The 16,443-nt window shown below is 50.0% G+C and overlaps 2 protein-coding genes across 2 annotated transcripts in view; one reads left to right on the forward strand and one right to left on the reverse strand.

The window, feature by feature from the left end:
* The first annotated feature begins 9 nt into the window (after positions 1–9).
* LOC130372819 (tubulin gamma-1 chain) lies at positions 10–7,107 on the forward strand. Its single transcript, XM_056578982.1, has 12 exons — positions 10–76; positions 240–323; positions 789–901; positions 1,174–1,341; positions 1,470–1,538; positions 2,581–2,660; positions 2,968–3,094; positions 4,184–4,270; positions 4,881–5,030; positions 5,408–5,560; positions 5,680–5,841; positions 6,143–7,107. The coding sequence occupies exons 2-12, from the start codon at positions 275–277 to the stop codon at positions 6,338–6,340; spliced, it is 1,356 nt and encodes a 451-aa protein (XP_056434957.1). The 5' UTR covers positions 10–76; positions 240–274; the 3' UTR covers positions 6,341–7,107.
* Positions 7,108–10,270: 3,163 nt separating this feature from the next.
* plekhh3 (pleckstrin homology, MyTH4 and FERM domain containing H3) overlaps positions 10,271–16,443 on the reverse strand; it is a 34,828-nt gene continuing 28,655 nt past the window's right edge. The window contains exons 8-14 of the mRNA XM_056608923.1: positions 15,498–15,705; positions 15,107–15,234; positions 14,099–14,219; positions 12,512–12,986; positions 11,851–12,049; positions 10,681–10,753; positions 10,271–10,471 (exon numbers count right to left, since the gene is read on the reverse strand). Of these exons, the coding sequence (XP_056464898.1) occupies positions 10,271–10,471; positions 10,681–10,753; positions 11,851–12,049; positions 12,512–12,986; positions 14,099–14,219; positions 15,107–15,234; positions 15,498–15,705 (1,405 nt within the window). The remainder of the gene's footprint in view (positions 10,472–10,680; positions 10,754–11,850; positions 12,050–12,511; positions 12,987–14,098; positions 14,220–15,106; positions 15,235–15,497; positions 15,706–16,443) is intronic.

Genomic DNA, 16,443 nt, shown 5'->3' on the forward strand with positions numbered 1-16,443 from the left:
CCATGGCCTATGCATTCGCCCGTCAGTGGGAGCGTTCCGTGACGCATTGTACGCCGCGTTTTGACCCAGCCACGCTGTAGGTTAACCCGTTCCTTTTGCAATGTTTCGTTTGCGAGGCTAACTGGAACGCGCCCCTGCCGTTCATGCGCAGTACTGGTCCTTACCAAGCGGGAAGACGAAACGGGGCTGTTGGTCGCTGCTACTGGTGTTGAAAACTGCCTTTTCTTCTGTTCTTTTAGCTAGCCAGCCGGCTGGAGAATCAACAGAGGATAACATGCCGCGGGAAATCATCACTCTGCAGCTAGGACAATGTGGAAATCAAAGTATGTTTTAAGTGAAACAAGCTTTAGGGCGTTATTGTTGTTAGCCACTGTATTGCTAGCCTGCTTAGTTGCGCAGAAGCTCTAACTTGACTAACGTTACAATGATCATCTTTAATGGCTACGGCAGCTATTTGGTAGTGTAATCGGTTATAACTTATAAGTTATAGAATATCGGTTCCCTATGCTTGGTTGTCAACCCAAACCTGGCCTGGCTTAGCTAGTTGCTGGCTTGGTAGTTTTGAATTACATGTGAGGCTAGACGTTGGTCCACACTAGAGACCGTGGATATTGTGTGACCTTAGTGTGGTATTTTATTATTGATATTTCACTGGGATCCTTTTTCATATTGCTTTTTTCATATTGCTTTTTTTCTTCGTCGTTAACGTTAAACTAATATAGTTTGGATTAGCTGAATGACTCGAGCTGATGTTATGGTACAATAATATCCTCTTTTGCATTATATAGTTGGTTTCGAGTTCTGGAAGCAGCTTTGTGCCGAACATGGTATCAGTCCAGAAGGGATTGTGGAGGAGTTTGCCACTGAGGGCACCGACCGAAAGGATGTCTTCTTCTATCAGGTAGGCCAAGCATCCTGATATTGTACTGTGCATCTAAAATGGTCTTTGAGGAAAAAAGATGCGTTACCAAAAGGCTTGTCATTGACCTGGAGCGGTTGCTTATCTTGCATTCAATTAAAGAAAGTATTTGCTATAATGGATGCTATTAAATAGTAGTCAGCGCATGACTCGCCTGCCTTCTCCAAAAGTGCAGCTCAAGCCTGTGCCACTAGATGGAGCAACTGTCGCGTCCATCCATTTCACTTGACGCATTGACCGGTCCTTGCCCACAGGCTGACGACGAACACTACATACCACGTGCTGTCCTGTTGGATTTGGAGCCCAGAGTGATCCATTCCATTCTGAACTCTCCCTACGCCAACCTGTACAACCCAGAGAACATCTACCTATCCGAGCATGGAGGGGGAGCAGGGAACAACTGGGCTAGTGGATATTCCCAGGTAACACCCAGAAAATTACAAGATGCCTAGCGGGCGTCCCTGAACCCATCATTCCGAAATCGAAAGAAAATGTATTTTGTTATTTTGTGTGTTAATTTGTCTTTAATTTTTTTTTTAATGTTTCTTAGGGTGAAAAAATCCACGAAGACATCTTTGATATTATTGACCGAGAGGCAGATGGTAGTGACAGTTTGGAGGTGAGGTCCAATGACTCTTATGATCTCTTTCGCCTAGCAAAGGTATAACAACCTGGGTATGTGGAATGGCAAAAATTGTATTGTCGTAGCATAGCAGCATCATTAATAAGTTATATGTGGGTTTATCAATAACTAAAAAAACAGCTAGCTAGAGTTCAGTATGAATCTGTCAAAATAACTGATTACCTTAAACAGATTGGCTACCACGGTTACTCTGTCATTAAGTTGCCTAAACCTCATCCTGGAATAAATATCGTGGTTAGAAAGCATCTTCTCACTTCAAACATCCCTTTACCATCATCCAAGGAGTCACGCAGATTCTCCTTGTGGATTGTCTGTGAAATGTGAAAATTAGTCCACCATTCTCTTCACTACTTTCTATTAGGTCCTATCCTCCTGCAAACCTTAAGCAGAATGCATGTGTTCTTGTGGATAGACTGAACCACCTTTATAGTGCACCTACGCAGAACCCCCTTCCTGTCCACGTTTGCCTTCTTCAACCCACTGAAGCCCCAGCAGTCACCCTTGGTAGCACTATTCTTAGACTGGGTTTGAAGTCTCTTCTACTTCTGCCAGCCAGCAGCCACCCATAAAACAACACTCCGGCTTCCCCTTTGAGCGAGCCGTGTGTGTGTGTGTGTGTGTGTGTGTGTGTGTGTGTGTGTGTGTGTGTGTGTGTGTGTGTGTGTGTGGTGTGTGTGTGTGTGTGTGTGTGTGTGTGTGGGTGTGTGTGTGTGTGAGAGAAGGTTAGGTAGGCAGGCAGGTTGTGTGTGAGAGAGGGAGTGTGTGAGAAGTGTGTGTGCTGGCAGGGTGTGGTGTGTGGGAGGGCTGGTGATAATAGCCGGTCGCCTGCCGAAGGCAGGTATTACTGGGCCCTCCCGGGTGGGAGAGGGAGGCTGTTTGTGAGGTGGGGCCCTCACGCCCATTTATTCAACCGCCTAGGAAGGGGGGGCAATTTGACACCCACACACGACGCATATAGCCGCCTGTACGTTTTTAACCCTCAAACAGAAGAGGATAAAGGAGCCGTTTGTGCTTTCAGGGGTTTGTCCTGTGCCACTCGATTGCTGGAGGAACCGGTTCGGGCCTAGGATCCTATCTACTGGAGAAGCTCAACGACAGGTCGGCAGATATGCACACACCATAGTGTTTGACTTGATGTCTAAAAATAATTAAAAAAAACGACACTAGAATGCATTAAACAATGAGTAAAAACGTACACAAAGTTGTTAAATACTGTTGTTACTACTGTTATTTAAAGCTATATTTTTTTTTAAGCCCTTCATTTCCCTTGTTGTGTAGTTTCCTGTGATATGCACTTTGAATGGCAGTCACCAAACTGCCCTACTCTTCTTGAAATAAAGTCTTCATTCGAATGATTTGATATATTCATATTCAATTGAACCGTTCCCCTGTGACCCATCCTCAGGTACCCCAAGAAACTGGTGCAGACGTACTCTGTGTTCCCCAACCAGGATGAGATGAGTGATGTGGTGGTCCAGCCCTACAACTCCCTGCTCACCCTGAAGAGGCTCACGCAGAACGCAGACTGCGTGGTATGCAAGCAACGCACAAAATTTGTGTTTGTGTGTCTCCCTCTCTTCTTGGGAAATGGTTCAATGAAGTTTCCTGGTAGAATCATGCCGTGATGTTACACGGAAAAGGATGATGCTGCTCCCGTTGTAATTTGATTAAAGATACAGCGAGAGAAGGGGACGTTCACAGTGGTATTGACCTCAGAGTTGCTTTACTGCCTGGAGATTAGTTGAGTTGTATAGGGATATACTGGATATGTTATTTGGAATTTCAAAGTTCAAAAGGTCAATCAAAGAGATAAGTAACGGGCTACCTTCCTGGTTCAAGGAAAAGTAACTAGCCATTAATCAGTAGTCTGGTAGTGCTTGATAACTTTTCCATCAGTGGCTATGCTTGTCATCGATGTCAACACTATTAATATTTAAACGGTTCCACAATTACGCTGAAACCTTTTTCCTTTTTGCACATTTACAAAAAAAAGTGAAAATCTATCAATATCCATATTTAATGATGTATATGGAGCAATGTGTCAAATTTGGGTCTGGTAAAATAGATGCAGCAAAAAAACAAACATTTTTTCAGTAAATTGTGTTAAACATTTGCTCTTTAATTTCCTCCAAAAGGGGGTCTGTATGGCTCGTCCAATATAACAAGGCAAGCCCTAGTGTTGTGGCATTGCCTACTTTTTGATTAAATCTCAATTTTGTTAAATTTTTGTGCTGATTGTGTTACAAAACGACGCTCAGACTCTCTAATAATGTTTCCTCTCTAATACCTACTTCCTCCAGGGCCCCCTCACAGGGCCCTCATGTTGATTCAATTAGCCAGGAAGCTAATAGAATTTGCCCCAAAGAATCGGTGCCCCTGTGGGCCCCGCCGTACAGTGTGCCTCTTGTGTTTGTTTCTGGCCCCAAACAACAGGCCCACAGTGTAGCCACTGAAGAGCTTCTCTTCAGTGCCTTCATTGCTTTAAAATACCCTCCTCTCCCTCCTTTTATTTTTGCACTGGTTCTTCGACGCCACATGGCCGTTTCCCCCTGTTGTACGCTGCTCAATGGCCTTCCGTCTCCTTGAATTCCCGCGGAATGTTTGCTGTGTTTGTCACTTAGGTGGTGCTGGATAACACGGCTCTCAACCGCATCGCCACCGACAGGCTACACATCCAGAACCCCTCCTTCTCCCAGATCAACCAGCTGGTGAGTGTTGGCCCCAGGCACGCCTACAGACACAGACGCACCTGAAGTCTGGAGTTCAGCCACACCGCCTTGCACGTGACAAGAATGACTGGAGGTGTCTTTTCTTTCTTCCTCGAAACTAGTTTGGCCGGTCCCTTGTCAGACGGAAGTGTGTGTGTGTGTGTGTGTGTGTGTGTGTGTGTGTGTGTGGTGTGTGTGTGTGTGTGTGTGTGGGTGTGTGGGTGTGTGTGTGTGTGTGTGTGTGTGTGTGTGTGTGTGTGTGTGTGTGTGTGTGTGTTACGATGCAGACATGCATAGTTTCAAATTCCCTTACAAATTCACTTGCACCACATTTTTTCTATAGCCAGTTCGTTTTAGCTCCAAATTAGATTTTCTGCCTTTTTTTTTTTCTTTCCTTTTTTCTCCCCAGACCAAATTGATTATGCAAGAACAAATCTATGCTTGGGCCTGAGGTGGATAGGATTTTATCCTTTAGACATTATGTAGTTGAGACCGTTTTCTGATGGCTGCAGTGAAGAACTGGTGGTCTTTTGTTCTCTTTCAATGTAGCTTCCAGCTAAAGTTGTCACACTCAATCAAGCCGTTCCTAACGTAACGTTGTCACTCACAGGTCTCCACCATCATGTCCGCCAGCACCACCACCCTGCGTTACCCGGGTTACATGAACAACGACCTGATTGGCCTGATCGCCTCACTCATCCCCACGCCGCGACTCCACTTCCTGATGACGGGCTATACACCCCTCACTACTGACCAATCGGTTAGTACTGTTTTGTGGGCTTCACTCAAAGTAGCCACAGCAGTGATTAGGTTATTGGTTCCCAGTGATATTTAAATTGGTTGGATCCAAAGTGTCAGTGGTGTCGTGTATTGGCTAGGGAGGTGGACACCCATCCAAAGGATACAGGGGTTTTCCCCCCAAGACCGCAGCCCACCCGTGGGCATCCTTGATCTCTAACTCGGTCCCCGCTCATTTTCATGTATCTGTATTCACTGCAAGAAACTTTGTGTCTGATTTTAAAATGTCCTCAAAATGGCCAAATAGCAGCGATAGTGAACAACCTGAGCCGATTGCGAGCAGAGCATTCCAGTCCGGTCGGTTGTGTGACCGTCTTCCCCTTCCTCCCTCTGACCCAGGTGGCCAGCGTGAGGAAGACCACGGTGCTGGACGTCATGCGGAGGCTACTGCAGCCCAAGAACGTCATGGTGTCCACGGGGAGGGACCGGCAGACCAACCACTGCTACATCGCCATCCTCAACATCATCCAGGGAGAGGTGGACCCCACCCAGGTGCGTGTTCCTTCTGCTCCGTCATGCGAGGCGGCGGGGGGGGGGGGGGGGGGGGGGGACTACTGTCTGTGAACAGGAGGGCAACTCACTGACGGGGTTTGTTTTTATGGTGTCTTCAGGTGCACAAGAGTCTGCAGAGGATCCGCGAGCGCAAGCTGGCCAACTTCATCCCTTGGGGCCCGGCCAGCATCCAGGTGGCCCTGTCCAGGAAATCTCCCTACTTGCCCTCGGCCCACCGTGTCAGCGGCCTCATGATGGCCAATCACACCAGCATCTCCTCTGTAAGTCGCCTCCCACAAAAGGGGGATCTCTTTTGTGATTTGTCTTTTCTTCTAGGGGATTAACGTAGTATTTTCTTCATTATCTTTCTAGTAAGGTCATTTAAGTGTTGACTCTTTAGTAAATACTCCAATGTTGAGGCTGACTACCTAACTTTATTTTAGGTTTATCCACTTGAGTTTACCCGTAATAAACATGACGTTTAATTGTTTGAGCAGACACTTTTATCCGAAGCGACCTTATGAAGTGAGTCTGAATCCAATCAAAGCAGCCCTTTTAACGATCCACCCGTTTGCCTTGCAGCTGTTTGAGCGGACGTGCCGGCAGTACGACAAGTTGCGGAAACGGGAGGCCTTCCTGGAGCAGTTCCGTAAAGAAGACATTTTCAAGGATAACTTTGATGAATTGGACAACTCTCGCGAGGTTGTCCAGCAGCTGATCGATGAATACAGTGCAGCCACCAAACCAGACTACATATCCTGGGGAACACAGGAGCAATGAGAGCGCCTGTGCTCAAGTTCTCATCTAGCTACCCCAACACCAGTTTCTTTCTCCCCCCAGGATCCTGTATTTACCAAGACTAGGGTTTTCAAAACCGTGTCAGTCTCGCCTTCCAGATACAACGGCACCCACGTTTTCCAATTGCACAAACACCAGCCATCTCATCTCTATAGGTTTTCTATTGCATGGCGTGTATCTGGACATTGAAATGCTTTCAGTAGATCGAATGGTCCAAACTAAGCCCGATATATCCCCAAAAGCAACCCTGCCAGTAGTGTAGTCAGGTGATCGATTCCTCTGCATTGATTCTTGTTTACTTCTGAACGTATCTGTGTCAGTATTCGATCCCTGTGGTTGTGAAACTGCAAATTTGCCACCCTTTCAAAACCTAGACAGTAATTTGCCCCCTTGTTGTGGAATTAGATAGTGCTTTGTGTCACTGATCATCAGATTTCATTATGCCATCCACAGAATTTATGACACGATGGTTGATCACATTTCCTGGGAGGGTCCACACTCACAAAAGCCTTTTGAAAAACATTCAGAGGTTCGGGGCTAAACATGCTCAAGGGTGTTTCCATTCAATGCAACTGCAATGCTGATGAATTGGTTAAATTGCAATGACACTCAAAACAGAGATTGTACAAAAGTCTGAGCTTGTTTTTCATCGTGCCTGTATCTAAATATGACCGAAAAGAGTAACCAGTCAGCTCTAAGGTCATCAAAATGTACATACCATGTTGCTTTGCCTGTTGGACCTGTGTGAAATATACTTAATAAAATTGTTTTTTTACTAAATAGTTTGGGTTGTATCTGTTAAAGAGGGTTACATGCTCGGATCAGCCAGCAGTTTTCTTCAATCCCAGTTGTGAAATCTCAACCTAAAGTGGGTGTTATTATTGGCCAAGTAGTTTCTTTCTTCAGGTCTGTTTAGGCTCATTACCACAGGAGAACACCGTGGCACTTGGCAACGCCTGCTCACCCAGCCATTGTTTTGAACCAGAGAAGCCTTTCAAGTGGGTAGTGTTTGGAGCCATACTAGCTCACCCCAAACCGTAGCCCTCTGAAGTGCCAGATAGAAACAATGCTGGGGCATGATGGTTCCAGAGTGTACCCACCTGGAAAGCACATGATCTTTTTTTAAGGAAGGAAAAGACTTGCAAGGATATGGTAAAATGGTGCTCATTTATTAATTACATACAGTATTTATAGTTTTTATTGCACTTCCAAGTTAGCTAAAACAATAGTGCAATTAACAATACACACGTTACATAACGTAAAATACAAAAAAAAAGTACCATGCATACAAACAAGCTTGAAGATAAAGCAGCAACCTCTGATTTTTCTTGTCCTTAGTCACGTGTGTTTGTGTTTGTGTGTAGCTCAGAGCTGCCTGCAGCTGCAGTAGAAAGCTAAAGGCCTGCAGGATGGCAGGAGAAACTAGCGCTAGCTGGCTTTGCAATGACAGTCAGCCACTGTGAGTGGACAAGTCTGCTGGAGGGAGGGTGGCTGGTTCGATTGTTAGGGCCGTAGATCAGATAATACTGCTAAAATACAACTTCCCTGCCCCCCCACCCCCCCCCCCAAAAATACCAATCAATTTCAGATCTGAGATACTCAGATAAGTCTTACAAAAGTTGTACAAATACAGGTGGATCTCCCTACATTTTTGTCAAAAATATATTGGAGTATAAAGTAAAGGGGCATGACATGAAATAAAGTAGGAAGAGCAGTTATGGGGGGGGGGGGGGGGGGGTCATTTTCTATATAAAAAGTCCCGACATCCATCTTTGGTCCATGATCAAACCCGTGACATGGCAGAACGTGTGCTCCAGGAGTCCAACTGAAAGACCCAACTGAGAAACGAGGAGCAGAGCCGCCGTGTCCATACTGACAAGGGAAGGGATCTGTGAGTGCGTCTAACCTGGTTCCACACATTCATCACCTGCTTTGGAAGAAAGAAAAAAAGTACCTATAGTTCTGGTACCAGTAGCAACATAAGCCAGTATTGAAAATACATCTAGATCCACATTTTAAAAAGACAGGAAAAAAAAAAAAAAAGAGAAAGAAATATACAAAGTTAATGCCTAAACATAAATAACACAAGAACAGAATTCAATGGCCAGAATTAAAATAAAAAACAACGGTGGATAGGGATAAGTACACATCGTCAAGCTTCTCTCTCCCCCCCACCCCCCAAAATTTTAGTCCACATTCCTTGGCGGGCTTTTTAACGTGGTATCTCAACAGCTACAAACAACCCCCTGCTTACGAAACCAAAATCATTTAATGAGGAGCAGAAGTCAATCGAACGCTTTGCCATTAGACACATGAAAGACAAATGACGTAAAAAAAACTAAAACAGAATTCTCCAAACAGCCAACAGTTAGTTTGTTTGTGGTCTTTCACGTTGAAAGCTGCAGCTAAGTAGAGAAGCCCAACTGAGCGACATGTCAGAGTCTTTGGCGAAGATAACGCTGTGCCTACAGTATATTCACTTCTTTCGCCCACGCACACACACACACACACACACACACACACACACACACACACACACACACACACACACACACACACACACACACACACACACACACACACACACACAGCCCAGGCACGGTCTCTCCGTCTTCTCTCCGCATGTGCACAGGAGTCACGTGACTCAAACACGCAAAACATCCATGCACGTTGCACGCACCCCTCTCCCTAATAGTCCCCAGAGAGGTGGTGGTGGTGCTGGTGGAGGGGGTGGCGATGGTGGTGGAGGACAGAGTCTATATGGCGAGTGCAGCCAAAGTGACTGAGCTGCATGAGCTCCACATCTGGTTGCAGTTCCAAGTTCACATGGCCGGCTGCTGCATCAACAGTTCCAGGTAATGCAAGCCTGGGCTGGGGCTCTCATGAGCTGAGCCCCGGGTCTCTGATGAGTGTGTCAGGGATCGGTGGTGGAAGAGGGTGGGGGGGGGGGGGTGGGCGGTGAATGAGTGATCGCGTATGTGTGTTGCTGTCCATGTGTGCGTGTGTATGTGTGCGTGTTTGTGTGTGATAAATCTCAGCGAGGGAAAGAGGGGGGGTGGGACATGGGGTGAGGCAAACTTCTTCTCAACACTTCCAGCAGTGAAAGAGGAAGGGGGGGGGGGGGGGGGGGGGGGGTGGGAGGGAGGGTCGCCTTTCTAGGAAAAGCAATGTCGGAATGGCACACATTGAGCCAGAGAGTGAGCCAGAGAGGCAGAGTGAGGAAAAAGGCATTTAGAGGGGGGAGCGATAGAGAGAGACCCAGAGAGAGTTAGGAAGAGGCATAGAGAGGTAGAGAGGCAGAGAAAGAGTCTTTCCCTCCTAAGCCGTGTCCAGATGGCAGTATTACCATGTCACGATGGTCTTCACATCGCCGCGGACTACGGGGTGTGTGTGTGTGTGTGTGTGTGTGTGCGTGCGTGTGCGTGTGTGTGTGCAGTAACACAGGTTGCGTGACAGGACAGAGTGGGGTGGGGGGACGAGAGGTGGGTCAGGCTCATGACACCTCATCAGCGACCACATTGGTTTCTGCGGGCTTGAGGCCTCCCCTCGCCAAACGGCCTCCCCTCCTCTCCCCAAACACACACACACCGCCTTCCCTTTTACCCTCTCCTCTGCCTCCCCCCCACTCTCCCCCCCCCTCTCTTCCCCAGCCGTCGCCCAGGCTCCCTTCGCTGGAAAGCACGGCGAGGGTTTATTTTCACGGACGGCGAGTGAAAACAGCCCTCTCTTTGTTTTGGCTGCCGTGCCGTTCCCAGCAGAGCCAGGCGCTGGGTCCTGGGGCCTAGGGGGGTGAGGAGGGGTGAGGGAGGGGGGGGGGGGGAGCCCTGGGCTGGAGTGTCTGGGTGTGTATGTGTGTGTCGGGGATTGGGATTGTGGGGTGTGTGTGTGTGTGTGTGTGGGGGGGGGTCTTCATCAAACCGAGTGCGAGGGCAGCTCCAGGAAGGTGGGGTTGTGCAGGTGGTTGAAGCCCACCTCCGTCGTCGTCGTCGTCGTCGTGCTCTCCGGGATGGCGATGCCCCCGTCCTCCCCTCCCACCCCCCGGCCCCCACCCTTCCCCCGCTGGCGACGGATGGCACTGAAATAGGCATTCATCAGCTGCATGATCTCAGTCAGCTGGGGGAGAGAGACACAGACAGACAGAGAGGGGGAGAGAGAGAGAGAGAGAGAGAGAGAGAGAGAGAGAGAGAGAGAGAGAGAAGAGAGAGAGAGAGAGAGAGAGAGAGAAGAGAGAGAGAGAGAGAGAGAGGAGAGGAGAGAGAGAGAGAGGAGAGAGGCTATGGTCAGTATGGTGGCCCATCTCAGTGTCTGTCTGGTTTTGTCACTGATGACTTTGGACAGATGATGATGTCATCCAGCTGCTGGAACACAGTGTCGGGGACAGTGTGCCTTGGCGCACTGAAGGAAACCACACGCACACACACACACACATTTATTTTGGATTTCAACCCCCCCCCCCCCCGGGACGCCTGTCAGCCATTGTTGTTCTGCCGTTAAGTGACAAGTCATGCGTTTCACTCGCCTTTCTCACATCAACCGTCACTGGACAGTCGGCTGTCACGACGACGGCACCCTCGGTCTAGCACCACTTAACGCCTTCCCAAAGTTCATGGGAGCAGGACAGACCAAAAAAATAGTGAACGCAAACTCGGAGGACAGGGACAGTTTAAGCCGACCTTGCCCTCGACGTTCAACCATAATCAACCCCCTGTCACGACGCTTATCCCACCCCGGGTGACCCGGCTACTCCAGGCTGGGGGTTCATAAAAAGGCCCGGGTTCCAGCCTGAACCGCACCTTCGGTTTGCCCCTGCTGGCCCCCACAGCGATAAAATAAATAAAAGCCACTGTTGTGGCTTTCCATGAGCGATCACAGAAGCGATTTGTGATCGACGTGGGAAGATGCGAGCGAGTGTGCGCTGTGTGAAAGGCGGCGATTTGTTCTCCTCCCCCGTAATTGCACGTCCCTTACGGGAGAATGCCCCGGTTTCTGAGAAATGTTTTGGCTAATATTTTAATATAACCACTGCCAATAAAACTCATCTCCCCCCCCTGTCACAGTTTTATGCATGGTAGCCCGGAGTTAGCGGTTCAGTTCGGGATCGACACTTGGCCAAGGGGCAGGTGTGATATCTGCATTTAGGATAAATTAACAAGCCGTGGCTTTATTATTTAAGAAAAAGTCGGCCACAGAGCTGCAAGCCAAACGACGGAAGAGGCAAGCGCTTGCTTTTCAGAGCTCGCCCCGACAGTTTAGTTATCATGCATTGGGGAGGGGGCGCGGAGGTGGAGGGGGGGGGGGGGGGGGGGGGGGTGTTAACCAGCTGCCAGTCAGCTGAACTTTATTACCTCCGGTGTTGTGGTTGGTGGGTTCCAATTCAGCCCCTAGCCCCCCCCCAGCCCCCCCCCAACCACCACCACCACCGCTTCCGGGCCCATCCCATCCCCTTCCTCTACCGCTGAAAACCCATAACGAGGTGGTCAACTATAGCCTACCTTGGTGGTCTCGAACAGCATAGTCCCTGTCCCCCGGCGGTGATCCTTGAAGGTGTTTGCTGTCCTTGGACGCCGTAGGAGGCAGATCTGGCCGTAGGGGAACGACTCCAGGGCCTCTCGCCTCCCCCTGGCGGTACAGGGACACCGAGGTGGCGGCCACGCCCAGCCACAGCTTCTGGGAGAAGCTCCCTGTGGAGCTCTGCGGAGATGGAAAGCGGGTGAGGCGGGGGGGGGGGGGGGGGGGGTAATATAATGAAGTATGGCGTTGAGTGTGGTTTGTGTCCTGAAGGAGCTCCATCTGCCTTTAACTATACCCCTCACATTGGGGTCGATTGTGAGTTTTTTTTATTTAACATCGGCTGCGGTGCATTGGCTTTGTCGGAGGTAGTTAATTAATTTGGGATCAGATGTTATTTATCAAATTCCCCAGACAGGAAATGTGGGTTTCCGCCGCAGACGACAACCGACACAATACCAAATTTCCTGTCTGGGATTCATCAAGTAACTGTTTATCGTATTTTAGCACTAGCGTTAGAAACACGAATGCAGGATGTAAATGTAAACAACCGCTGTTTAAATGCCTGCCTCTGTGCATGCGCGCATGAATGTGTGTGTGTGTGTGTGTGCGTGCGTGCATGTGCGCGCAACAAGTCCCACTCACGATGTAAAAGTCCACCTCGTAGAGCGTGCACCCGAAGCCCGACCACTGGCGCGCGATGGCCAGGTACGCCGCCATGCCGTCGGCGCGGCTGTAGCCCGCCAGCCCCTTCCAGCGCTCCACCACCGCGCCCATGACGGCCGCCGCCTCCTCCTTCAGCCAGCTGCGCAGGCGCAGGTCCTGCTCCACCTTCTGCTTGTGGGCGCTGGTCTGGCTCCACGGCGCCCCCGCCAGGAGGCCCGGCGCCACTGCCAGCTGGCAGTGGGGCGGGGGTCCGCGGGAGGCGGCGGTGGCGGCGGCCGAGAGGCTGAGCAGCACCCGGGCCTACCACCACGTGGCTGGGGAAGAGCTGGTCCAGCGGCGGGCAGGGCGCGTGCGTGCTGAAGTCCCCCACAATGCACTGCAGCCGGAGGGCCGCCAGGGCCTGCAGGTCCTCCTCGCCGGCGGGCAGCTGGCCGCGCACCACCATCTCGTGACACTGTGGCGCGCACGCACGCACACACACACACGCACAAACAGACAGAAACACACACACACACACAAGGAAACACACACACAAACAGACGGACACACACACACACACACACACACACACACACACACACACACACACACACACACACAAACAGACAGAAACACACACACACGGAAACACACACACAAACAGACGGACACACACACACACACACACACACACACACACACACACACACACACACACACACACACACACACACACACACACACACACACACACAACACACACACACACACACACACACAGAGAGAGAGAGAGCAAGAAGACAGAGCAGAGAGAGCGGAAGAGAGTTAACGAACGGCCCAGCGGTGTTCCCAATAATACCCACTTTACCTCTTTCCGCCAATTCACCGCACCCCGTTTTATTTCAACCCCCACCTCTTTTTACAACAGCCCTCGGGGGGGAAAACGCTCTAATGAACCCCAGCACTGGCTTCCTCCCTCGTCCCTCTGCCTTCCTTCCCTCTCCCCCCGCCCTTTATTACAGCCAACTCTCTTAGTCATGCCTTATACAAAGCACGGCATTTTATTACGATTGCTGCCAGCGGGACTTTAATGAGCCCTGCGTAAAATGTCCAATCATGCTAAGAAATATGAGCAATGAGTTCTTGGCAGCGTTTGGGGGGGGGGGGGGGGGGGTTGTTAAACAGTAATCTTATTAACAGCACTTGTGCGACCCACTTGTGTCTTATGGCAACTCACAGAGAGAGAGAGAGAGAGAGAGAGAGAGAGAGCAGAGAGAGAGAGAGAGAGAGAGAGAGAGAGAGAGAGAGAGAGAGAGAGAGAGAGAGAGAGAGAGAGAGAGAGAGAGAGCAGAGAGAGGGGAGGAAGAGATGGAACGAGAGAGTGAGCGAGTGAGTGAGGGAAAGAGTGCGAGGGTGGTCTTCTCGGGGGGGACCACCTCGCAGCTTCAGGGGTTCAAGGTCAAGTTCTTCTATCGTCCGATTCCCAGAACAACACACAAAGTCAGACCGGGGGTGGGGGAGGGGGGGGGGGGGCTGGAATGCTTATGAAAAGTCACCGGTAACAAACCCCGGTCAGGAGGGCATTACCTGTTCAAAGAGGAAGAGATACTCGATGCTGTCCAGCGATATGCCGTCTGCGTCCAGCAGGCAGTAGAGCTTGAAGCAAAGTTTCCACTGGCAGGGCGCCTCCGACTCTTTGCTGGAGAGGCTGCGGAACAGGGGAGGCACGGGCGTTGGAGAAGAAGGAAATAACCACCGTTCACAATGAAGTCATTCAGCCGAGGCTCTTGTCCAGAAAGGCCTTTTCTTGTGATGTTATGAATGGGCAGGTAGGGGGGGGTTTAGGCCCAGGGATGCGCACTCCGGGCATCGCGATGTTGGGCTTTCAAACCAGGAACCCCATCCTGTCCCACATGACGCAATCGCAAATATGTAATTCTGTTTTATTGTGTATAATGGGTTATATGCAGACACTGGTTCTGCAGGTTTCAGATCCAAAAATGTCTGCCACCGGGGAAGGAACAACAGCCAGGTTTGTTATGGCTTTTTTCATTTTTTTTTTATGAGGGGATTTTCGTTCATGCCAAGTTGAATGTTTACCCTGTCACTCTTTCAAGGCTGCGAGGAAGTCGACACCCACGGGGCAGCAACACGGAACCCTTTCATTCCCAAAGAATGCCTTATCACCCGCACGGAGCAGTGTCGGCGGGTGAATGACATCAGCCCTCACCTTGGCGGCGCGGGGATGCCAAACCGGCTGTGGATGAACACACACTTCCCATCAGCGGCCGATTTGGACCGAAGACCAGGAGGTGGGCAAGGCCAACGGCCGCAGCTAGTAAGGGCTGTTAATCTGTGGCCTGAGAGTCCGGGGGGGGCGATTGAGACACAATCCGCCACTATGTTCACATGTGACACATAGCCAGGGGTGTGCGAGTGATTGATTGAGTGAGTGTTATTACAGTGCGTTTGGCCCTGTGGTCCTCCCCTTTTTTTGTAACGTCTCGCCACTTCCTTGTAACCGGTCGGTTTGCTTTTTTTTTTAAATTTGTGTTTCTTTTTTTGGGGTGCAATGTGCCGAGTCACTTTTCTAACCTGGTGAGGATGTCGGCGATGAGCGTGCCGCCGGCCACGGGCTGCTCCCACAAGGCATTCTGCTCGAACAGCGCAAACGTGTTCTTGCTCTCCTGCAGGCCGAGCTTCTCCTGCATCCGCCGCAGCACCTGACCAAAGACAAGGAAGGGACACGGGTTATTTTCAATACACAGAACACACACAGACACACAGTCACACACACACACACACACACACACAGACGTTTAAAATTCTATAATACAAACATAATGTAAGAAGATCACAGCAGTGATCATAAACCTAAAAGCAGCAAAGGTAAGTCTAGTTCTAAAAAGGACATTTGAAACGGACATGGACCTTGGACGGGGATATGAATATAAGAGAAGGCGGAAATAGTGAAGTGAGGCCAAACCTCATTGGCGGTGGTGTGGGAGTTGATGTAGAGCTGGCAGGAGCCTGACCCAGGGTAGTACACCGTGCACAGCATCTCCTGCCTGCTCATCAGCATCTGGATCTCCTCCCAGGACGGCACGCACTCCCGGCACTTGGTCTTGTCCAGGGCCTCGCCCACGAACGTCGCGTAGTTATCCATCTCAGACTCTGGGGTCTGACTCTGGATCCTGCAGGGGCCGGACAGACCAGACTTAAAAACAGAGAAACTGGACTTTGTGTGTGTGCGGTGTGTGTTTGGTGTGCTTGTCCGTGCGCATCTACACGCGTGCATGTTTTTATTTTTTGCGCATACATTTGTCTATGTATATGCGTGTGCGCATACGTTTGCGCACATGTCTGTGTGTGTGTGTGTGTGTGTGTGTCTGTGTTTTCCAGTGCAAGTGTGTGTTTGTGCGCACGTCTGTCTGTGTCTGTGTGTGTCTTTGTGTGTGTGCATCCACACACGTGTTTGTTTTGGCATCTGCCCACATGCATGTTCCGAACGCGGTCCGCCTCGTGAGAGAGAAACGAGGGGAAAACTTGTTGACGGCGGTGATGTCAACGGCGGTCCAAAGTGTGTCGGGTGTTATGGGGCGATTAAAGGCTTTGCGTCACATCCCGACCCATTCCGAAACGGCTTTTATTTTCTTTTGGTTGGCAAGGCTCAAGAGTCAATGGGCCGAAGAATGACAAATGTGCTCGTTCTTTTTCTCTGGTTTGGGGACTTGGAGCGCTCAGCGTCCTCCCAAGTCCTTGATAGAGCGAGAGCGAGCGAGAGAGAGCGAGGGAGAGCGGAAAGAAACGGCAAAGAAAACAAGGTTGACTTTGGGCCGCGCACAGAATGGGAATAGGTTTCCTCTCATGTGAACCAGAATGACCCGTCGCTTCCTCCCAGCGGAGTGGCCGACAGAGCTAGAGGTTTGCGT

The sequence above is a fragment of the Gadus chalcogrammus genome, chromosome 2 (genome assembly GCF_026213295.1).
Source record: "Gadus chalcogrammus isolate NIFS_2021 chromosome 2, NIFS_Gcha_1.0, whole genome shotgun sequence".
In the NCBI taxonomy this organism is placed as follows: Eukaryota; Metazoa; Chordata; class Actinopteri; order Gadiformes; family Gadidae; genus Gadus; species Gadus chalcogrammus.